The sequence below is a fragment of the Phragmites australis genome, chromosome 12 (genome assembly GCF_958298935.1).
Source record: "Phragmites australis chromosome 12, lpPhrAust1.1, whole genome shotgun sequence".
Classification (NCBI taxonomy): Eukaryota; Viridiplantae; Streptophyta; class Magnoliopsida; order Poales; family Poaceae; genus Phragmites; species Phragmites australis.
The window spans coordinates 31,691,738-31,716,546 of record NC_084932.1 but is presented as its reverse complement, the minus strand read 5'-3'; the positions used below and the strand labels follow the sequence as shown (position 1 = coordinate 31,716,546).

The 24,809-nt window shown below is 42.2% G+C and overlaps 1 protein-coding gene across 1 annotated transcript; it reads right to left on the bottom strand.

Annotated features, from left to right (window-relative positions):
* Positions 1–16,904: 16,904 nt before the first annotated feature.
* LOC133887017 (UPF0481 protein At3g47200-like) lies at positions 16,905–18,850 on the bottom strand. Its single transcript, XM_062326925.1, has 2 exons — positions 18,768–18,850; positions 16,905–18,576 (listed from the first exon to the last, which is right to left on the bottom strand). The coding sequence occupies exon 2, from the start codon at positions 18,574–18,576 to the stop codon at positions 17,050–17,052; it is 1,527 nt and encodes a 508-aa protein (XP_062182909.1). The 5' UTR covers positions 18,768–18,850; the 3' UTR covers positions 16,905–17,049.
* Between the last annotated feature and the right edge of the window lie 5,959 nt (positions 18,851–24,809).

Here is a 24,809-nt window from a genome sequence, read left to right as displayed (position 1 = left end):
CACTCGGATTATCCGGACAAACCCGGAGACTCCGAGTAGTTATGTGATCGTGTAGCCGAGAGATTCGTTCGGAACCTCAATGGGAGCGTCCAGTATATGCTAGATAGTCCGGACCAACCTGGAGGTTCCGAGTCAAGTTAGAATAGTACTAACCGAGAGCCTTCACTGGAGGATGGTTCGGATACTCCGGAACTCGGATAATTCGGATTCACCCGGATACTCCGGGCTAGTCAAATAAAAAGCAGAAACCAAGCACCTCTTCTGGAGGTTCACCCGGAGGGTCCGAGCCCGGATACTCCGAACCATTCCGGATACTCCGGATGGCTGTTAATTTCTGGATTTCGTTTAGATCATTTAGTATTGCATTGATTTGCATATCTTATACTTCTAGCATGTTGTTAAGCTTTGTGGCATACCTTTTTGCACTTCATTTATACTCATTTGCATTGCACGCGTTGATCCTTTTTAGATATCACCGATCCGTCGATTCCGGAGGTCGAGGGCAATCCTGAGGTGCCCCACCTGTTTGAGCCAGTTCATCCAAGCAAGCAACTAAGCATATCAATCTCTCTTGTGTAATTGGATAAGTTTAAAATTGATAAAATATGCTTATGTATGTATGCATGTTTAGTGAGTTAGAGTCGGGTACCGATGGGTAGAACTTATGCCGATTGCATTCTTCTACCTTGAATACTTGTGTATTTACATTCCTCGTAGCCTTGAGATGTTGTCAATGTCTAGGTATGAGTTCGACTTATATGCTTAGCCATGCTTAGATCATTCGGTAGAAGTCGAACGACGGCACATCCCGTTGTTCGTGAGCATAGGACCTTCTTATGATTACATATACTTGTTGAGGTTGAGATGGTTGTATGAGTGGTGAGTATGAGACGAGGTGTGGGTGGTGCTAGGATGGTGTTTTGTCCTGTCCGGATGTGGAGTTCCCCTGGGTAGGTCGGTAGAGGAAAATCGGACACCGTAGACCGCTTTGCGCCGGTTAAGCACCAATCGTCGGTGTTGTTGGTTTTAGCACTTACCTTACTCACCACATATCGATCTAATGGTAAGGAGAGCCGAATACCTTCGCAGCTGTGGCTTTTTGGGCTTGGACATCGACGGTGTGAGCGGGCGGGTTTGTAGCGGTATTAGTTTACTCCGGGAGTAGTTCTAGTACCGCCGCGCTGAGCAATGCATGATCCAAATGGTTGGGGCTCGTTGGGAAAGGTTGTCACGAGTACCCCTTTATGCGCACTTTAGCCAGTGGCACAAGCCGTATGGTCCTCGTGTCGTGTGGGTCCAAGAGTATCCCCCTGCATGGTGTATAAACAGTTCGAACTGTCGCGCTCTCGGTCATGAACATGCTTCTGTCCATCTGCATTGGTCGTAGAGTTTCGAGTATGGTTTGTGGTTTAGTATGTGGGAGATGGTGATGTTGGTTCTTGTTACTTATTGATATACATGTTGCTTACAGTTATTTTTTTTCAGTTGTTAGTTGCAGGGCAGTTTTCATATATTTTTTGGTAAATTTTCAGTCACTCACACCTATGTCTAGGATGCTTAGTGCTTATATTTTACCTAACCTGTGGTTCATCCTTGCTAATGATCAATGCATAATCCTTGGAGTCGAGCTATGTGTATGTCTTCTATATGGTTTAAGTCTTGCGAGTACCTTCGTACTCATGCCTGTGCTTTCAGGTACTCCTGTTGCTGAGGAAGAGGCTGTTTTTGGCTACTTCGTGCCTACCGATCAGGATGGCAGGCAAGAATAGTGCATCCTACTCTAAAGGTGGCGTGTTGAGACGGTGCCTAAGGGCATGTAGCGCCGTTCTATTTTGTTGTTCATAAATTTAACTTTCCACTGCATACTTCTTTTGTAGGAGTTAGGGGGTTTTGTCTCCTTCTAGCTCGCTTTTGTTGTAAATTGTTGAAATCAGTTGCATGCTTAATACTTGTAATATAAATGTTTATTACTCACTCTTTATTAAGCTATGTTGTGATGTACATGTTGGAAGGCATGTGTTCCGATCCTTGGGCACAAAACACGTGCCGGGACTACCGGGATAATATTCTAGTTAATCATCGAGGTTGTGATTATGGATAATGATCCTCCTGGTGATTAATTAGAATATTATTTGGACAGTTCCCCATAGATTTCCTCATCAACGAGCTGACGGCGAAGAAGGCCCGATCGAGCTCGTCGGAGGAGAAAGAGAAGGAGGATCCAGAGGAGGAGGGGGAGGCCGGGGATGACTATACACAAGGTCGTGGATTAAGTATCATCACGACCGATAGCTTAGTTGCAAGCATTTAGAGTTTTTGTGCACGCAGGTTTTGGGTTTTGCATGCGGCTATATGCATGACGTTAGCTTTTGGTGTACAGTAGGATTAGTGTGATATAAACTCAAATATTATCATGATTAATAATATAAATCTCGATTTAATTAATGCCTGAATGATTAATTTTTTTTTTTGTCCTGGATTGAGTATCACTGCCGGCTCATATCTGGAACTGGTAGTGATAAGTATACAAATTGGTAGAATAAGCTTAAGAACCGGCAGTGCTAGCTTGTATCACTGTCGGTTCGTGTTACAAACCGACAGCGATAATCATCGATTATCACTGCCGATTATTCACTGTAGGTTAAAAAACTAGCAGCAATGTAGTTTTTGAACCGACAATGATGATATTTTCTATAGTAGTGTATGTATCTTGCAAATTGCATCAGACCTAACATTGCATTTGCAGTCAACTTGCTGGCTAGACATAGTGCTGACCCAACTAAAAGTCATTTGATTGGCGCAAGGCAAGTCCTCAGGTATCTTAATGGTACAAAAGATCTTGGTTTATTCTATTAGAGAAATTAAGATATGATCATGGTGGGATATATAGATGCTAGCTATTTATCTGATCCTCATAATGCCATATCACAAACTGGGTTTGTCTTCTTGTGGTACAACCTTCTCATGGAAATCATCAAAGCAAACTTTAGTAGCGACTTCCACTAATCATTCTAAAATAATTTCTTTATATGAAATATCACATGAATGTGTATGGCTTCGCATATGATTAATCGTATTCAAGGATCATGAGGTATAGGTTCATCAGAATCTCCTACAATTATCTATGAAGATAATGATGTTTGTATTGCTCAAATGCAAACATGTTATATCCCCACGAATTACAGAAAAGTAGAGAAATTAATGTTTTGCAAACAAAGTCTTGTGAAAATCTAGTAGATTTATTCACAAAGTCGTTACCAACATCTACATTTTAGAAATACGTTAATGGAATTGGTATGAGATAACTTCAGGATTTGCAAAGTTAGGGGTAGTAAACTACTAAAATATAACCTGTTAATGATCATCAGATCATGAATATTACACTTTTTAACTTTATGAGTTTTTCTCATATAAAGTTTTTAATGAGACAATATTAATACAAACATTCATATATGCCATATCATTTTCTTTTAACATTTTTTTATTGGATTTTTAAGAGTTGTCGATGGCATGTTAGATTATATTTCTTCTCTTTTCCCACAGGGTTTTTGGAAGAGTTTTTATTGCGCTATATACAGATGACGAAATTGATCAAGGTAGAGTGTTATAGTTGATTATTAGTAATACATTTCAACTGTAATTAGCAGTTATTGTTCTTCGTTGGGGAGGGGTGTCTCCCCAACAGACAACTTCCACCCTTTCTTCTATATATATATATATGTAACACAACAGTGAAATGCAAATCATTCGATTCACTCTCTACTCAATTCTGTCTACTGTCCACTACATTTATTACAATAAACAGAAAGAGAAATTTAAGGGATCATCTATCCGGTACATCCGGCGTCATGCAGACACACAACGTGATTCTTGCCCATAACTTAATTAAATTAAGGACGCACTTAATTCCTCCCATGCATCCCGTATGCAGTCATGACTCGTCCAATCCCTCCCTCCACAACTTCCACCCTTTTCGTTACGTGAAATGTTCAGATTTTACATCTTCTTGCCGAGGAGGACAGGTGAGAAAACGGAATTTATTCAAACCAAGTAACGAAAACAAGAAGATATAAATCTGAACATATATTTCACGTAAGCAAGAATGGCCTTGACGGACAGCCACCTTGCCTACATCCCCAGAGGAGAAAAGGACGAGAAAGAGATCGCTGATCAGCGACGGTTCTTGACCCGATTCAATTAGGGCCGGAAAACTATACGATGGAAAGAGGATTAGTTATATATACAGAATTACTAAGTCGCCCTCTTTTACAATATTTCCTATCCCTTAGATATCCTTTGTTGATCAATGGTCCACATTGTTTTTTGGAGAAGGTACCTCAGTACCTTGCAAACACTGTAAAAACTCTCTTTTTCTATATGTTCACTCCAAGTGGCCACGTAGGCATGTGTGTTAAGCATACTAAGCGGATATACTGGTAGTTGATGATTTTGTTGGTCTACTTTGTTCCGTGCTAATTAATGGCCACGTACAGTTCCAGCTAACCCCACTTTGCATTTCGTCAGGTAGCCGTCCGAGTGGGGGAATCGGATGGCTGAGATCATGTCACTAGTGGTATCTGCTACAGTACTGGTCCATTTTTTCTTTTCTGTAGCGAATTTAATTTGTAGCTGTCTAGTACAACATATATCACATTTGATGTAATTGGTACTTTGATATGGTGCCCTGCCGTAGACATCACAACGGCCATGACAAAGAATTTGTATTTTTTGGGTCCAACTGAGCAGGAGGAAGAACTGAAATCTGCATATTTCTACTTGATAACTTTTGTAAACAAAAAATAATGTTAAACTGGTCGTTTGCTTGCTAACTCATACATTTTGTTGTGAGGCTGCTACTTCATAGTACTTGTAAGCAGTCACTCTTTACACGTCATGTCATTATGAGAAGTGCCAAATCTTAGTTAGTTCATTTAATTGGGCCGTTCTAATTTGCAAATAAGATCTTTAGGACTCAAAATTCGTGGCAATGTGCATTTATTTTTTCTCAGTACTGCATTTATGCATGGTGGCTTCCAGAATTCAGGGTGATAATGCAGCCACAGTTCTCTTTCAGGACCCAGGGATCTCAGAGCAGCCGAGGACACTGCAACACTAAGCGCTTGTCCGTGATTCATAATCATATTATTCGTGCTGTCAAATATCACATCTGCATCGAGATTGAGCATGCGAATCTTGAGAAAACTACATTTCTTCCAACTGGCAACAGTCAGCATCTCGGCATCCGATAATTCCTGAAGTTGGCGGGCGATATCATTATACTAGGGGCGGTTTACGGTACCCCTTTAACCTCTTAGGAGGTAAGAGGTAAAACAAAATCTGGAGCGTTGATTAATAGAAGGAAGAAAGTAAATAAAAAATAGATTAATCTATTTACCGGCGACTACCGGTTACCAAAGGATGGTCGCCTTCCTTTTCTCCCCGAGCGCTCTCTGATTCCTTTCCCTGCCGATCTCCACGAGCGTCTTCCGATATTTTCGTGCCCGTACCACAAATCACGGATGGAGATATGCTGCAGTGCGGTTCCGCAAACCACGGCATCATCCGAAGGGAAGGAGGGCGGCAGCACTGCATCCGCTGTGCACGAAGGGAGGGAGGGCGGTCCTGGTGTTGGGGAAGGAGGGCGGCGGCGGCACTGTATCCGCGGTGCGCGAAGGGAGGTAGGGCGGTCCTGGTGTTGGGGAAGGTGGGTGGTGGCGGCACTGCATCCGCCGTGCGCGAAGGGAGGCAGGGCGGTGCCAGCGGTGGAGAAGGAGGGCGGCAGCCTAAATTAGTGCAGATTGAGGTCTGAGGACCCTCCTCCTCTGGTTTTGCCTCCTTCCAAGAATCCGAGGTACTCCCATTGCCCCCGTTTCCTGATTCAATCCAGCGGTTCTGTGCAGCTTCTTAGCCCCGCATCGGCTCTCTGGTTATGTCAAGTTGTTGCTTTTTCTGGTCGTGTTTGGGAGTTGGCGTTTGCAGAATACAAGTATAACTTGTGCAGAAGAATGAAGACGAACCCTTTTGACTGAAATTTTGGGAACGATGGATATATGGACTGTATTGTGTTTATGGTGGCATTAGCTTCAAGTCACTGAATTTGTATTACAATTATGTTCGGGTGTAGAACAGGATCCATCCTGCTGCTGTGATCCATGCAAAATGATTTTACCTGCCATGTCTTTTACACTGTGGTTTGGTTAACTGCTTATGGGAAGGAGCTTTAGCAAGAGATGTCTTTTACATTATGGTTTGGTTAGCTGCTTCTGGGAAGGAGCTTTAGCAAGAGATGGAAATTGATGATCCATCTGGGCTTATGAGTCAGGAATATATCCGGGCTCACAGTTGTTAGCAGCTGCTATATATACTCTTGGCATGTTTATTTTGTAACCCTGATTGTAATGCATGGCTTGTCATTTCTGGTGGGATCTCTAATGGTCTAATCAGGTCAAAATTCAGTAAATTTGCATGGAAAGATCAAGAATTGGTTGGGGCGTGACTGATTGGTACCGTAGGCAATGGTAGAACGCATATTTGCGGTACTGCTGCTTGATTTGTGTGGTTTGATATAAATGAAAATGTACAGGCATTGTTATTTGTGGGTTGGCTTTTTTTCTTTTTTCTTTTGAGAGGGTAAGAAAGAGTGAGATGAAGATAGTTGTTATGTGAAGTGCTTTTTGTGTGCACTGCATAGAAGATGCATATGTTTCCCAGATGTTTGCGTATGTTTGATCCCTTGTATATTAATTATTTCAGAATACAACTCCTTTGATTTGCGTACATACCAATGGGCATATCTGGATAATTGAATTGTTTTGGCAGCTATCCCAGGAACTGAAATTTCAGCCTATCCTTCCTGCAGTCCCAACTTCCCTAATCTATGTAACTGGAGTGTAGCAAACTGCTAGTGCGCATCATTTGTTATCTGTGTTCACCATGAAACCATAATTACAAAAATCACGCATTTGGATTGAAGGACAACTTGTTTACTGATTCCATTAGTTTAGTTGCATTTTGTTTTACTTGCGGGGTACAAATTTTGACAACGTTTAGATCGTTAACACAGAGTGTGTTTGCACTTTACCGGTCGACTGGAAGTATTGTTTAATAAACTTGAAGTACACAAGCTGCACACAACCTTAAAGTGTTATCTTCATTTCAGATTATTCAAACATCGGAAGAATTGGTGAACTGTGGAGCTGTGCTGTTGAAATATGGTATGTTGTTGAGTTAATTATGTCGTGTGCAAGTCTTATAGAGAGAGATTTTTTTTAACTTGATATGTCTTACTTTTCTGAATCTGTTTGTAACCAGACCCCAACCGTGTGTATGCCTGTGAAATTTGCTGCACTATGCAGCAAGTTGAATGAGGAACAGAAGGGTGTTGTCAAAGTAATAGGATTTGAAAGCTTGCTTAGTATACCTGCGATGCCTATTCAACGTATTCTCCTTGAGGACCTTGCTGAAAAGTACAATGAAGTAGATAGGAGCTTTAGAATACACGACCATGTGGTTCCTATTTCTACGTGGGATGTGTATTGCATCTTAAGTCTAGTTGACGTAGGAGATAAGATTGAAATTAGTACAAAGAAAGCCGACCCTAGATGGTTTAATTTGTATAAAGGGAGAGATGATACAGCAATCACTTTCAAACACTTGGAAGAACGAATAGGGAGCGGCACAGCTGATGACCACTTTGCTAGAATGTTTGTGCTGTATACGATAGGAACAGTTTTGGCACCTAGTTCAAAGGAATATGTGAGCAGCAGGTATGTAGATCTTGTACCAGATATTTCAAAAATCAAAGGCTATCTAGTCGGAACTATACCCTATGAGCGCTAACATATTCTTCACGTTCCCACATTACATGGTGCTGCACTGTCACGCTTCACGTCACATTCTCAAGTTCAATGGTGCGCTCTACCACGTCACCTGATGATTGCGCCGTTAGCTAGGAACGACACCATATGCATGCTAAAACAATTGTTACATTCACATGTTGTGTGGTACACTATTATATTATCAATTCTTTCAAATTTCGTACAGGACGCCTAATGAAAAGTTCATGCCCTTCAAATTTTTTACAGATCGTTGGATTTAGCTATGTCACATGTATGGTAACACTAAAATTTTGTACATGCTATCGTGTGTGGTGTACACCCTATGAATCAACAATGTTATCTTTCCAATTTTAATAATTAGAGATTAGTCATGCCGCCTATAAATTATGAAGGAAATTCCGATCACAAAATTTAATCAACGTGTGCAGTTAGTACATCCTATCATATGTATACATCCTATCACGTGTGTGCTCATACGAACCTTCCGAACATGCACACGTCCAAGTGTTGGTACACATGAACCAGCATGTGTTTTTTTTTTGTTAAATGAACCATCACGTTGTTGTGTACATATGAACTAGTACGTGTTGTGTATACATGAACCAGTACGTGTTATGTACACATGAACCAGTACGTGTTATATAAACGTAAACCAGTATGTGATACACATAAACCAGTACGTTTTTTTTAACTAAACCATCACGTTTAACCAACCATACCAAAACATTGTAACCGTATCAAAATCCGATGCTGGTTCATCTGTACACTTGAACCGAACCAGTACGTTTTTTTTAACTCATCAGTCATGTTGAACAAAACGTACCAAAACTTCGTGACGTACCAAAATCCTTTGGAGCCAAATCCGGCAACCACCCATCACGTTCAACTGTGACCGCACCGTACCAAAATCCATACCAAAACTTTCCAAAGAAAAAGCATCTTATTAATAGATATTAATAGAATTTCCAAAACAAAAAACATAAAAATAATTATAATAATTATAGGTGATCTATTCTTTATTACGATCTAATAAGATGAATGGTCCACAATTATTTGGATGTACCGTAAAATTTTCCTTATACTATTAGAGACGATGCTGATATCTATTGGCTTGGATTACACCTATCTATGGTAATGGAGGATCGTTAGTTCCGCATTAATCTATGATTAATGCAAACACCGAAGAAGAGCAGGAAGCATATTATTTGTATTATTTTGGAGCCTGAACTGACTTGCTAAGCCGACACGAGGACTGTAGTGATAATACCAAATATTCGTTCAATTTAGTAGGCCCAGAATATGTCTAGCCATATACCTTCCTTGTTCCTACTACATAGGAAGGGTATTTGTTCTTGACAGAAAAAATTGTAAGAATATTTCCTGTCAGTAGGAATAAGGAAATTTAAGACGTTTGCAGAATGCTGATGTGAAAGCATCTATTTTATCAATGAAAATTTACCGGGGACATTTGTTTTGCGAAGGTCAGAGAAGTGCATAATGGCATCATACAATTTTGCTGTACTGGTTCATCTACTGGGCTTTTTCCATTACATATTGCATGGGCTTGTTCCCTCTTTCCCCTGCTTGATGAATAAAGATGGGCCAAAACAAAGCAAATTGGGTTGGACCTGGTTTTTGGCTAAGCAAATAATTTGGTTGGGTTAACTTGTTAAGTTTATCGTGTCATGAAAGTAATTAGTGTCATAACCAGTAACTTGACATGTGTTACACATGTGGAATCAATTCACTATAGAGCAATTCGAAAAAGTATGAAAGTCAAATAATGAAATATTGAATGTATTTTAGAATATATGGAAGACAAATATTGGACGTCTAATATAAAAGACAATTAGTATGAGATTAAATGTATGTTTTTAGGAGGAACATGGATAATCTTTATATGGTGATTGTTTGATCATTTTGGATGAACAGTGAAGATCAGTTGGTTCTACCATAACTCGTGCATTTTGTAGAAGTAAGATCAATATTGAGAATATCTTATCTTAATATAGAAAAACAACAGGGTTGTGTCCAAGGTACCACAATAATCCTAAAATCATGAAAAATCTGAGGATAAAAGAAAATATATAATTTATCAACAAAAAAGCAAAACATCTAGCCCTTGGTAAGGTGGACCCTTATTTAAAAATAAAATATCTACCATCGATCTTCTAATCTAGACTCAAGATTAAGAAAGATGAAGTACAGAAGTAAAGAATCCTGATCTCGTCGGCCTCTCCCTCCCGTGCGTCCTCAAAACACAAAAGCAAGGCACTAGATTGCTCAAGGATCAGTGCGTTGGCTTCCTCAAAACCTAGCAAAAGAGCTTTGAGACGTTCAGGACTCCATTTCCAATCAAGTGGTAGAGAGACTTGCCGACAATCCATGGACAACAGCTTCCTGAGAGGACAATGGCGGTGCCGCGGCGGCCCGTAGAGCTTCCTCAGCTGCTAGGGACGACGAGCTTAGGCGATTGCGGACTGCAGGCTCAGAGGACAGAGAGATCTTGATTTTGCTATCGGTCAAGATATTAGAAGCCACTATTTTCCCCTGCTCTATTAGATCTCATTGCTTAAGAGAAGTGTTGCACATATTCCTTCTTTTGAACCAAAGAAACAAAACTATATAGTATTACAATAGAATCATGTGAAACATTTAATTAATACTATTTCAGACCAACCTGTGAAGTTCTGTGGGATATTCGAAGCCACCATGTGAACTCTAAATGCCCAAAGTTACTGTTAATTAGAGGAAAAAGAGAATGGCGATGGGTCTAGATCGACATATATACGGTGATTAATAGAATGTAAGCATCGCATCTTTAAACAAATAGTTACTTAATTACTCCACTCCTACCGTAACACATGCTCCGATTTTTAAGTAGACTGCATGGTCTCGTCACCCCATGTAATGCAGTCGGGAACCACATCAAATTGGGGGCAAAGAGTGCATGCAAGATACATACCACATGTATCGTACGTGCATGCATGCAGCAGCCATGCAAGCACAAAAGGAGATGAGCAGCTTAGTTTGGAATCGGTCGCATCAGCTGAATCAAACTGGAAAAAAAAATTCATCCTACCGAGTTTACACTTAATTATTTCACACTTAATTATTGCACCATTTTACCTTGTCTAAAATTACATATGTAGTTGTTAAGATTGAGACTTAGGTGCAAAACTTTGTGTTGCCATACAGTAATTACATTAGATAAATCTAAAATATATTTAGATAGAAAATAATTTAAAATTATCATACTAAATTGATCTAAATAGATTTTATGATTCCTACTTCACCCCTCTTAGAACTTCATCACCGTTCATAATCATAACACCCATGCAAGGATTGGACCGAGATCATCTGATGTTGAAATCACCGTGATGTCGTCCCTGATGTGTGCATGCGTCAGCGACGACACGCGAAGTCAAGAGAGCCGGTTGTGCGAGGATTAGCAGTGGATTGGCCGTGGTGGGTTAGTTGGAAAAGACCGCACGATTCGGAGCCGTGGCATAAGGGTATATCTTTATGTCCCTCTATCTATATATCTTTTATGTAAACTTTTTGTTTGCACCGAAGGAACTCCTTTAGAAGTACAATTAAGTATCATATTATTAAAGTAGGTGCTAATAAGTTTTAATTAACAAAAAGATGCCGTGCCATTTATTTTTGGTCATTTTATTTACTATTTTAAAATGCCTTTTCGAAAATTTATTATTGTTGACAATTTTTGTGTGATGAGGAAAGTAAATGATTTTTCTCCCATGTTTCAATAAGTAACAAACATAAATGAATTTACCAGAATGCAAGGCTTCGAAAATACGACTGGGAGTTCAGGGACATCACACCTTTGCAGCGATGGTGTTGCACCTCCTCCGCAAATGTCCTAGTATAAGCAACACTAGATCGATAGTATTCAAGGAAACCTCGCCGGCGGCGGTAAAATGACAGCGGGCTTCGTCAAGGAGTACATGCCGGTGGTCGTCGTGACGCGGTGGGGTGGGGTTCTGGCCGTCGAAAAGCGGCCGGAGCGGCGGCGAGAGCCCGCCGGAGTTAGAGGTGGCGGCGTTCCACGACGGAAATGCGTGTGCGAGGGGTTCCCAGAGCAACTGGTGGTGGCTACACGTTCTGCTGGGTGCGGTGAATGTCACAGTGGGCATTGCTCGGCCGGAGCAGCGCTGCTGGCGACCGACAGCGTGCAGAAAGGGACGGCGGGCGGTGGTGTGTGCATTGCTCATGGAGGCTCGAAGAAGGGGCAAGAAGACTCAGGGAAGGTGGAGATGGGCTACTTTCTGCTCACCGGTGGGTCGACGGGACCAGAGGTGGTCGGAGATGTGCCGACGACGGAGAAGAAGTGGATTGGCGGTGGTGCTTGCGTGCGGAGAAGACTCCATCATGGCGTGAGAGCTGGTTTTTGCAGCCAGCCGGGTCTACGGGACAGGTCAGGGACGCGCGCTGTGGCCTGCTTGCCCATCGGAGCGGAGGGAGAGGAAATAAGGGGGCGAGGGGGTCATGAGTCATGACTGGTGGAAGGGGGTGAGAGGAAGAAGACAGAGGGGAGAGGGCGTCGCTGGTCGAGGGTAGTGGGCCGGGCTGGAATGGGCCGATCGGCGGGGTTGGGCCTAGTCATAGAGGCTGTGGCCCAATAAAAAGGAGAAAAAGAAAAGAAACGGTTGGGCTGGGCTTGGCCGATACTGGGCTAGAGTTAGGGTAGAGGCTAAGAATTTGGCCCGACAGGATTTTAAGTTTTTAAAATTAATTTTGTATTTTCGAAGATGCAGAGTAATTCAAATTTGAACGCAAATTAAAATTACACTGCCGAAAAAAAACCAAATAAAATTCCAGGAGATCCAAAAATGCAATATAGTGAGCTTTCGTGAATGTTTTCAATTTCAAAATTTTAAATTTGAAGTGATTTCAGGAAAATTTGCCCAAATTAATATGCATTTGCTTTAATTTATTGTAAATTCGACAAAAAATAAAAAAAATAGTGACATATTTAAAAACACGGGGTGTCACAGAAGTAATTCTTATATCTATATCTGTCTCACCGAATATGCCTACTCAACTGTGGCAGGCTGGCATCTAATGCTACCCAATTAGATTATGACACCGTCTATATATACTTTGGTGTCGATGCATGCACGTACCCATTTGGTTGGTGGTACCATATACCTTGCTCTCACTCACCACAAGATGTACAGCTACCACCAACCATGTTATATCGTATTAAAATTTTCACCAAGTTGTTATCGTTTAATTAGGGGTGGGTATGCGCCACCTTTTAATCACAAAAAAAAAGGGTGGGTGGAGAGGGCTTGAATTTTTTATTTTTTTTATTGGCAGGCAACAGCAGTGTTTAGCTATAAATTAGCCTAGTGATCGACACCAGGTAACCAATCTCGTATACAGCTATTTTGCAAGTTTCATACACTACTATACAAATGGTTATCCATATCTTATTATCACTGTTGATATTGTTATATCCGACAATGATAATTTATCACTGTCAATTCATAAGCTCAAGAGGCACATAAAAAACCGAATCAGCAAGAACTAACAGTGTCACTATCAGTTTTTATTATAAACTGATACTGATACATCATTGCATGTTAATGTTATCACTACTGGATTGATTTAAGAACCGATAATAATACAGACAATGATGTATCAACGTCAGTTCCTAACAAGAATCGACAGTGATACCAGCACATAAAAAGTCGTGCCATTATTAACTAGCAATGGTAATAGTTATCACTACCAATTGGACTTAAGAACCGACAGTGATAGCCCACTATAATACGGCTTCTAGCCCCTGCCTGTTCGGCTTCTCCCGGAAGTCTTTAAATTTAACTCTTCGGCTCCAGTCAATCGCTAATCTCTCTCTCTCTCTCTCTCTCTCTCTCTCTCTCTCCAGCCCTCTCCCCTCCATTGTTGTCGTCGCTGCGATGGACCCAACTCCAACACCATCTCTGGCTCTAGCGCTCATTCCACGCTCCCCCTCACTACGACCACCATCTCTAGCCACACCACCCACCTCTGCGCCTTCGTCCGACGATGAAGCTCTGGCACCACCAGAGAGCTCAGATGAGGCATAATCCTTGGACTCTGGAACGGCGAGATCCCCCTCCGATGAAGAAGTTTGGTACTTCTTCATTGCCGAGCCAAAGTCGAAGAGAAGCTAGAGCTTGGATGAAGAGGATGACGAGGAGGAGGAGGATTAGGAAGAGGAGAACGCCGAGGAGGAGGACGCCACCGCCTACGCTGATGACTACTTCTTTGTTGTCATGGCTGATTCCAATTGGTCGTGGTACACGTAGGCGCGCGATGTGAGACTTTCTTTTGTGATGATAACAAACTGGGCTTTTTTATTGGAAATTCTAGCGCACTTGGGATTTGGACAGGTTTGGTGTAACCTGGTTTCAAATCTGCTCTCTACATCTTCAACTCGTGTGCTGCTCAATGGAGAGCCCGGAGATGTAATCAGGCACCAATGAGGGCTCCGCTAGGGAGACCCCCTCTCGCCCATGCCTTTTATTTTGGTGATGGATGTCCTAAACAGTTTATTTACAAAGGTCGGCGAGCTGGAACTTTTACAACCTCTATCTCGGTGTAATCCTGGGCAGCGCATCTCGCTCTACGCTGATGATGTTGCTTTGTTCATCTGGCCGGTTGAGGAAGAGATGGGCCTGACAATGGAAATTCTTCATAAATTTGGCGAGGCATCCGGTCTTCACTGTAACCTGCAAAAGAGTTGCGTCATACCTATCAGATGTGAGCCATCACACTTGGAGATGGTGTCATCAACTTTGCCCTGTACGCCTACTGCTTTTCCTTGCACGTATTTGGGGTTACCGGTCTCGATCAAACAATTCGGGAAAGCTGAGTTATTATCGTGGATAGAAAGAATTGGAGATAATCTGCCGACATGGAAGGCTTCCCTCATGAATATGGCTGGTAGAGTTACTTGGGTACGTTTTGTGTTATCTGGTATTCCCATCTATGTGCTGATCGCTATCAAGGTTCCGAAGTGGTTTATTCGGTCTATTGATAAATTACGAAGAGCTTTCACATGGAAGGGACAGAAACAAGTAAATGGAGGTTCTTGCCTGGTCGCTTGGGATAAGGTGCAGCGACCCCTTGATTATGGTGGCCTTGGTATTCTTAACTTGGAGGTCATGGGCTGGGTGCTCCAAATCCGATGGCTGTGGCTCAAAAAGACAGACCCCAACAGAGCTTGGGCCGGTCTAGACATACAGGTGCACCCAAATGCCACGGCCATGTTCAACATTGTGATGGAGACTCGGGTCGGAGATGGGAGTAGCACGCTTTTCTGGTCAGATCGATGGCTTATGGGCTGCTCGCTACAAGATATCGCGCCGACTCTGGTGGCCGCTGTACCGCAGAATACCCGCACACGTCGCACAGTAGCGGAAGCATTACAAGCTCATGACTGGCCAGCAGACATCAGAGGAGGACTCTCTTTGATTGGTTTGTTTGAATATTTTCAGTTGTGGGATATCCTCCAGGAGACAATGCTAACCCAGGATGTAGATATCCTCCTTTGGAGACTAGAAGCATCATGTCGTTTTTCCTCCAAGTCTGCTTATCGGGCCTTCTTTAATGGTTCAATTACTTTCGAGCCTTGGCGTTGAGTTTGGAAATCATGGGCTCCAGCGAAATGCAAACTCTTTATTTGGTTGGCGTTAAGGAATAGGTGCTGGACGGCTGACAGACTCGCGAGGAGAGGGCTTCCACATCCCAGTCACTGTCCTTTTTGCGACCAGGAGGAGGAGAATATCCAACATCTCCTGACCACCTGTGTGTTGGCACGGGATTTCTGGTACCGAATACTATCCGCGTTGGACCTGCAAGATCGAGTGCCTAGCTCTCATAAATTTCCTTCGCTGTTTGGTGGCGCAAAGCTATCAAGAATCTGCCGAAGGAAAAGAAGAAGGGGCTGAACACGGTCATTATTCTGGGTGCATGGATCCTTTGGAAGCATCGCAATGCTTGTGTCTTTGACGGAGCTCCACCGAGGATATCTAGCCTCATGCAGGCTTTCAAAGAAGAGGAGGAGTTGTGGTGTCTCGCGGGTGCACGTGGCCTACGGACTCTCGGTCTAGGTCGCGGCTTGGGCTAGTTAATCTAGTTTGTGTATGGTCAGGTCTCATCCTTCTTGGTTTTTTATTCACTACAAACTGTTTTGTTTCATTCAACCCCTCATGGCTCGGCCTGGAGTGAGGTGGTGGTGCGCTTGTAAGAGGTCGATCCTTTTTCTCTCTATAATTCAAAGATGTGCAGCTCTCCTGCGCATTCGAGAAAAAAAGATAACAAACTGAAAGTTTTATGGTTCCTTTTGTGCATGCGGCCACGTGGTATGTTTTGGTGTACAGTGACTTAATTAATTATTAGTCTCTACTATATAAAATACGAGTTAATTCTCATATCACCTCTTCCCCTACTCTCTTCTCATCTAATAAAATCCCCTAAAATTGAAATAATTTACTCACTTTTGATATCCACCCTCATCCTTCTCGCCTCGTTACTGACTACGGATATAGAATATATTTTTACTAATAAAAATAAATAAAGAAATTAGGAGAAAATTTAGTGGATAATCTCCTCCACTTCTTTGGACCCCATCCAAAATCAAACAACGACATCGCTGTCAACGTATTCGTTTGGCAGTGCTCTCATAGCGTATCCATATCTCCGTACCTTAAGTTTGTGTTTGATGTGACCGTGTTCAATATTTGTATTTTCGTTGCATCATACGAACACTTAGCTAGTATGATTTAAACAGATGATTCTAGAATAGTAATATAAAGCTTAGTTAATTAGTGCCTGTTTCAATTTTGATTTTTTTTCAGAATTGAGTATCAATGGTAAGGTATATCAATCAGCAGGTTGAAGCTAAGAACTGACAGTAATGCAAACTATCATTGACGGTTGAAGTCATAAACCGATAATGATAATGAATATTAGTATCAGTTCTTAAGCTTATCACTACCGATTTATGCTATAAAGCGATGATTCTTTCTGTAGCAGTGATAGCCAACCGACAAATATATAACACTGTTACAACAAACTAGAGAATCAGAAGATTAACATGGAGCCAACATTTTACTGCAAATGGCATTCAGATACAGGGAATTTTGATTACAAAGGAAATTAAACACTTAAAACGTAAAACATCTCACAGAATCGTAGATCAATGGACATGGACCTTGAGAGACCTGAGCGTCCCAAAGATAGCGACAAGTGCACCAATGGCGGAGATGGCCATGACGATGGTTCTTATGTTCTTGTAAAGAAACGCGTGCACCGTGATCCACATCCGCCTCTTCACCCTGTACTTCTCAATCTCTTCCATGATGCGGACATAGCAGGATCCGAGGCGCAGGCCCGGAAGGCTCGCGAAGAAGTCGAGCGCCTCCTTGTTGGTGAGCCCTCCTCCTCCTTGCAGGAGATGCTTTGTTCGCAGTTCATGCACGTCGTTCTCCCTATCCACGAACATGTCGAGGAGGAGGAGGTACGAGCAGACAGCAGACTCTTCGTCTTCAGCGTCTTGGAAATGTGGGATCGTGCATAGCTCGAGAGCCGCCATGTTGACGAGGTAGCTTGCACGTGCATCGTCCAGGGTCAGCGGCGCCAGGGAGAGCTCGGCGAAGATGGGCCCTTTCTTCTTGACGCCCATGTGGATGAGCTCTGTTGTTTTGTTGTTGGCTGCGAGCGTGATGCCGATTTCGGCAAGCTCGATGGCACTAACAGAAAATGATATCGACTCGGTTTGGGGCTGGGGGGGCCGCTTGGTGTTGCTTATTCCAGAAACTGATACTGAGTCGGTTTCGGGTGGGGTGGGCAGCTTGGTGTTGCTTCTTCTTCCTACAATGTAGAACCGGAGGAGGCCAAGGAGATGCGGTGGTTCGTAGCTTTCATCCAAGACAAAAGGCTCTTCTTCGGGAACCTTTCGGTCTTGCAGACAGCCTTTCAAGCAAGTAATGAAGCCCTCCAGAGGCACGGGCCTGAACCTCATGACGGCCTCGACCACCCGCCATGGGAGCTGGTTCTCAAGCAGCATGATGTCATGGTAGATGTCGTTGTCGTTGGAGTCTAGGAAGCTGCGCAATGCCGGATCCATCTCGGCAAATCCGGTGGGAGTACACGTAAGCATGTACTGCACCAAGAAGCAAGCGTCGTAGAACATCATCGGTAGAAAGTCGTCGTCGCCGATACCGGCCACCGCGGCCTGGTCGTAGAGGCTGCGGGCGTAGTGCGCGACCGAGACGACCGCATCGTACATCTCCTGGACTGAGTGGCCTGACTCCCTGATGCAGTGGTAGGCAGCCACATGCTTCGCCGTCTCCGCCTGCTTCAGGCGATCCCGGCCGTGGTGGTAAGGGCCGATGGCCACCATCGTCGGGGCGGTATACTGTTCACCGAGAGCTCGGAAGCTTGCAGGGTACGTATGCATCTTCATTTTCATCATGTTGATATCAGTCTCGAACTCGTGCGCTGCTTCCTCGAACACATGAATCGGATCATTATTCTGTGTGGCTGCTGCATACTCGACCAGCTGCTCTCCGCTAGAGCTAGCGACAGATGTTTGCAGCCAGCTACCAAATATCTGATCAGCAGGGAGGTCAGGAGACCATACCGCTGGTTCCATGGTCCAATTGGCCAGCTGAAATTCGCTAGGGACCCATACTGCAGCTGGTTCCATGCTCCAATCGGCCATCTGGAAGTATGTATTAGCTGCAGAAGAAGTACTGTACAAAACACTGGAAATGAAGAGTGAAGAAAAAAGATCTAGAAACAGATCACAGAGAAACTACTAGCTAGCTTGAGGAATAATGTCATGGGAGAAACATAAATTAATGGCTAGTGACAAACCGAAGCTAGAGACAAGAGATCGAAAGGAAGACTTACAACAGAGCAGAAGAATCACAGCCTTGTCGCTACTCTTATAGAGCAAAGACGCCAACCGGCCATGTCCACGACGTTGAGAGATTTCATAGTGTATGCAAAAGTGATGTTACATGCTAACCGTTGATTTATTGGAATCCCATGATCCACAGTCAAAGGTACCAACTCAAAGGTGCTTAAGTACGCCAGGTACTAACTTTTAGATCGGGTGTAAGGGTTACAAGGTAATTTTATTTGCTAACTTAGTCGGATGAACAAGGGCAAAAGGATGGATCTCTAGGAGATCAGAATCGCTATTTGTCATTCTTCTTTACGTATAGTGTTGAAAATATAATTTCCAATAATTGTTCCCCCTAAAATATTTGCGCATAAGGTAAAACGAATTGAGAACGTGTGGTATTACTCTCTCTGTTCATAAGTCTGCTACATCCTATAAACCGTGTACCATTCGATTTAAGAACTATTATTTGGATGGGTCATATGTGTACATAGTATTATTGCATTTGTTATGAAAAAATATTTTCATAAATAGAAATTCCATAAGTTTTTTTATAATTTTAATATAAAAGTATCAGACAAATTTGCAAACCGGAGACCTTATCGATATCCAAAACGTAATACATCTATGAACAGAGGGAGTACATTCACAGATTATTAAATGTATATCCGTGTAATTGCGCGGGCCAATTTATCTAGTTGCATTAACGAGGGGTGCTAAAACACAAAGATATATTTGAATAGAACAATATAATTCAGACACAAGGAGAAATTATGATCACATCCAAGTGGGAATGTTAACTTCGTAATTCTTATATTTATCTCTGTTTACTGAATATACCTTCTCAGCTGTGGTAGACTGGCATCTAACGTTGCCCAATTAGTTTTTGACATCGTCTATATACACTTTAATTTGGTGTTGATGCATGCACGTACTGACGTACAAAGATATATATATCTTGCTCTCATTCACCAGTTAAAGATGCACAACTACCACCAACCATATTACTCCTATATCGCGCGGTTTGTTTGTTTTGATTTAGGTTGTCGTTATTAAAACCTCCTTGTAGTCCCAGAGTAAATGATTTTGCTACTCCCTACGGTTTGTCTGTTTTGATAAGGTTATTTCTCTTCGAAATTCAGTCTGTTATAGCTGTGGTGGTCGAGGTCATGGTTGGAAATCTCCACATCTTCAGTAAATAAGTTGCTATAAAATCAAAATCTCCAGATCTTCAGTAAATTAGTTGCTATAAAATCAAGTGTTCATCATGATAAATGTTCAACCTACTTAGCTAGCAAATAAGTTTATAGCAACTTATTTGCTAGCCTGTGGAACTGCAAGGGGTGACGACTAGTAGCTTTAACTTACTACTCCGTAGTAATAATCATTCACTATGCGAAGTAATCTACTGCAATGCATATCTAATCATAATTTTGTCATTACAACTTTAATTCCTTTGTCATTGCAGGACACACGTAGCACTTAATAACAATCTTTATCCTTCTTGTGACTACTATAAATGTCTAGACGAGAACATATTATTCCTCTAGGAAGGTATTTGATTTTTTTCCCATTACGGCAGTAGTGTTTACCTGTTTGATTTCATCACCTTGAGGTGATCAGTGGTCACAGAACGATTAGGACATACAGCGTTCATATATTTTTCCTCAATTTTGATCTTCGATGAATACATAGGGTTTTGTTGTCAGATTAAGCATTGGTTGGCATGCATTTACCGTTAAGCCCTGCATTATCCATTTCTTTTTTCAGTTGCTAACCTCAACTACTATAATATGGTTTGCCTTTTCGATCACATCCTCTAATTTCATTTGCTCAAGCAAACCTCAACTACTGTAGTATGGTTTGCCTTTTCTTTTGGATCACGTCCTCTAATTTCATTTGTTCAAACAAAGCTCAACTACTGTAATATGGTTTGCCTTTTCTTTTGGATCATGTCCTCTAATTTCATTTTTGTTCAAACAAACCTCAACTACTGTAGTATGGTTTGCCTTTTTTTTTTTGGATCTCGTCCTCTGATTTCATTTGTTCACCTAAACTAGTGTAATATGGTTTGCCTTTTCTTTTGGATCACGTCTTCTAATTTCAAATAAATATCGTACATATTTCAAGCTTGCATGATTTCAGTATTGTTTTCTTAACAAGTTATCAGGTCATTCCCATTTTCCCCCAACGTCACCATGAGGACACGCAAATGCGTTTGATATACAATAACTAGTCAGCCTATCACCATCTTCGCTATTAATTAGAAAATCAGCCCACACAGTGGTGTGGATATGCCGAGACGAACATGTAAGACCACAGTAGAGGTGTGATGTTTTTTTAACAGGTTCACTGAAGCCTATATTTCTGAAGCTTTACTATAGGTGTTGCTCCACACAGTTTCAACACCGATCATCCATTATCTTAGTAATACCATTGGCATCCCTACGAGTCTATCGCTACGTCGACATGCTAATTACAATGGTGGTCCTCTCATATTATGAGAATGATGGGTTATGAGAGTTTGACTAACTTATACCGCTAATTACAATTTTAAATCTCAACGTAACCAGAATTACACAGTAATATTCAACATATATTTAACAAACTTCACCTTAATAAATATATCACCACTTTAAAGCCATCATACACGAACCTCAATATATACTGGACTTATGTTGTCATCTTCGCTGCTACGTGAGAGTTGTTACTTAAAAGACACTGCTATTCTTAGAACTCCATCTTCCATAACTTCACTTGTAACAGTGCATTCTTCAATCCTGACACATACCTGACTCACTGGACTTGTACGAAAGGGAACCACTCCCTGTTGAACGTCACTTGATAAAAAACTAGCTCAATCGACCATCCACGTTACTTATGATTGTCTATTTGATATTAAGAAAATCACTGTCACTGCCTGATCACTGTTTTCTCAATTTGCTGTTAGGTTATGATTCTCTGAGCTTTTCCAACTGAATTACTCCAAATACAATTAAAAAGTCCATTTTTTTCTATCTGTACCTCTCAATTCAGTCCATGGTGTATCTCCACGCTAGATCCATACTTTAAAACCCGCACACGTAATTCAAATATCCGCGCACCTGCCGATTTAGAAACTGCCCTCAAATAAATAAACTGCATCATGAGCTGGCGCCGCATGTTACCACGGTCACGAACACCACCAGCAGACCGTCGTCTCCGTCATCCTATGATATGTCTGGCCTGTTCGCCACCAGTTGATCTTTGTCAAGCTATGGTTGCCATTCTTATCAAGCTAAGGTTGCCTGTCTTATCAAGCTACGCGTCACATAAATATCATTAGTGATACACAAGGCATGAACAATATTATTTAAAACCACCATCTTCGTGATGTGACCTTTTCAGCCATCCCAAACTTATCCACTGCGACAGCCAGCCAGTTGCCCATACCAAGAAATTCAAAGGAGACAAGGATAGGGAAACCGGAAACAGAAGAAGCGAAGAGCCCAAGCTCATCATTCATCAAGATGAATCATAACTGCCTGCTGGTTCCACATTAATCCAGGGTTAACAAGACGGTTTCACTTAGGAGGATAAATCCGTTCATCGTTGGTGGCAAAAAGGTTACTGCTATTGATAGATAGAGAGGGATAACATTTATCCATGGTATTCCTCATTGGTAAAGTTGTCTTCGGGATAGCAGACCGCAACCACTGGGTTCTCACCAAATTTCGTTGGAAAAATTGGTTTCATGCCGTGGAAAGATGTACGTTTTAGGAATTTATCATTCGACTATAACAATTCAAAAGTTCCCTCTGTTTAAATATATACCACTCCGTCCACTTTTGTTACCGTTTTTTCATTTTTTGCATTTTTTTCATCACTTTGGCTGATGTGAAATGTCATCTTTGCCTGCTGAATACTAAGCATAGATCGAGCTTGTTCGTCCCTGCCGAAGGAGAACACGAGAGCACGGCTGTTCATCCCTGTCGCAACACAACCAAAGACCAGAGAAGTGAGATTGGATCTAGAAAATGGAAGGGGATTGACATGTGCCTTCTCAATCGGTCATGTTGGCCGTAGGGGCAAAATGTTTAGATTTTATGTTGTTAACGTGAAAAGTGGACGGAGTGGTATATATCTAAACGGAAACAACTTTCAATGATATTAAAATGTACTATTGTAGTTCGTTGGTAAATTTCTAAAATGTGCATTTTTCGATGACATAAAACCAATTTACCCAGTTTCTTTCCATGCAATGCCTCCTTTACTTTGGCGGCGCCGTCGATGTCTGCATAGTCCAAGAACACCTGCAACAGAGAACCCACTGCAAAAAAAATTCAAAGAGTTACCTTGATACTTTAAGATGATTTTGGATACATCAAAAGACAAATCACAACAATTGAACAACTCACTAAAAATCACCGTGAAACGATGAAACAGAGAAAACTTACTAGAATTTAATCTTCATTACATGAGTAGGTTCGCAAGATGCACATCAAAGTATCCCTAAAAGGTTCATGAAACCCTAATTTTTCATCTATTTTTCTCTTAAAAAAAATAGATCAGTTCACCGGTCTACTGTTCTTTATTTTGCCGATGGCAGCACACGAGTGGTGACTGACTCAGCCTCGTACCGCTCCACTGGACCCGCTCGCTTCAGCTCCCGCGCCAGCCCACTCTCCACCTGGGCCACGCGGCCACTCCGGCGCGCCCGCACTGCCGCGAACCGCCGCAGACCTGCCTAGGCCACATCGCGCCCCGGCCTGGTCCTCCAGCCAAGCCGGCAGCTCTCTCGCGCTGCCGTCCTGCTCCCAACCCACATGGGAGTGATATTTGCGTTGTCGAGTACGTTGGCACCGCCGTGGCCGTCGACGGAGATGCACCCAGCAAGCCTTCATGCCAAACTGCTGCGGTAGAGGTCCACGCCATGGACAGACATGCTGGCCCTGCTGCCCTGGCCTCTTCGGCAGGCAAGGACTGACGGTCTCATTCACATGGGGCACCTGTTGGCTATCGGCATCTTCTCCTGTTGTGATGCACGTACGGTGATAAATTAAGTTGGAATATATATTAATCTATTTGCAATAAGTGATTGATAAGGTTGTTAATTTGGTTTGATGATTTGTGGGATTATATGAGCATGTACATGTATTGTAATTATGATTATGACTAATCAAAGTTGCAGAGAAAAATAGAGTTATCATTTTTATCTCTGAGTTCAGGAAAAATGTACTCACCGGATGGTCTGGTGTGTAGAGAGGTGACCGCTGATCCGATGTTCAGAGAAGTTCACACCGGAGCATTTCAGTTCAAATGCAAAAATTGATGTAAACACTGGATGATCTGTTGTTCAAACAAAATGCATATTGGACTATTTTCAAAAGTTGTGCAAAATGGAGTGTCTGTAGCTGCACTGCACACCAAATGGTCCGGTGTTTGAAGATGTTAACACCGGATGTTTCGTCAAACTATTTGTTCCAGAGAGGTTGCAAAATAGGGTGTATGGTGCAGTTGAACTCATCGAATGATCCGGTGATGAGCTTTGTACACACCGGAGGCTTCATTAGAAGGTTTTCCATGATCAAAGACTGTTCACACCGGAACATCTGGTGTTCACAATTTTTCTGAGATGAGCAATTCGACTGAGAATTTTGATTTTGACTGATCTATAATGGAGTTAGAGATACATGTTTTGCTTATCTTATCATGTGCAGCTGATAAATACAACTTGACAGTCGATAGTATGATGATCAGGGCTAAGCGGCATGCTTGGTGCCAGACGATCAAGAAGGCTGGGCGGAGTCAAAGGTGATACTAGTTGTGCACGTGGAGGGTATGCAAAGCATGAAAAGGCATCCGATATGTTGACAAAGTCAAGCGAAAGGGATGTCGGTGCAAGTGCCAAGGTGGCCCGAGGGATCGAGAGTAGGAGAGACTTACCGACGGTCAAGATCGTAAGATGGAGTACACGTATCGACATCTTGAGGCTTGCTTAAGGTGTAAGCAGGTGATGGTGAGTCACACTTTAGAAGCGTGTCAAACGGTTTCACAGTTTAGTCTCA

What these genes read in the sequence shown, in the direction of transcription:
- LOC133887017 (XM_062326925.1), bottom strand. Translation starts at nt 18,576, where the DNA reads ATGGCCGATTGGAGCATGGAACCAGCTGCAGTATGGGTCCCTAGCGAA.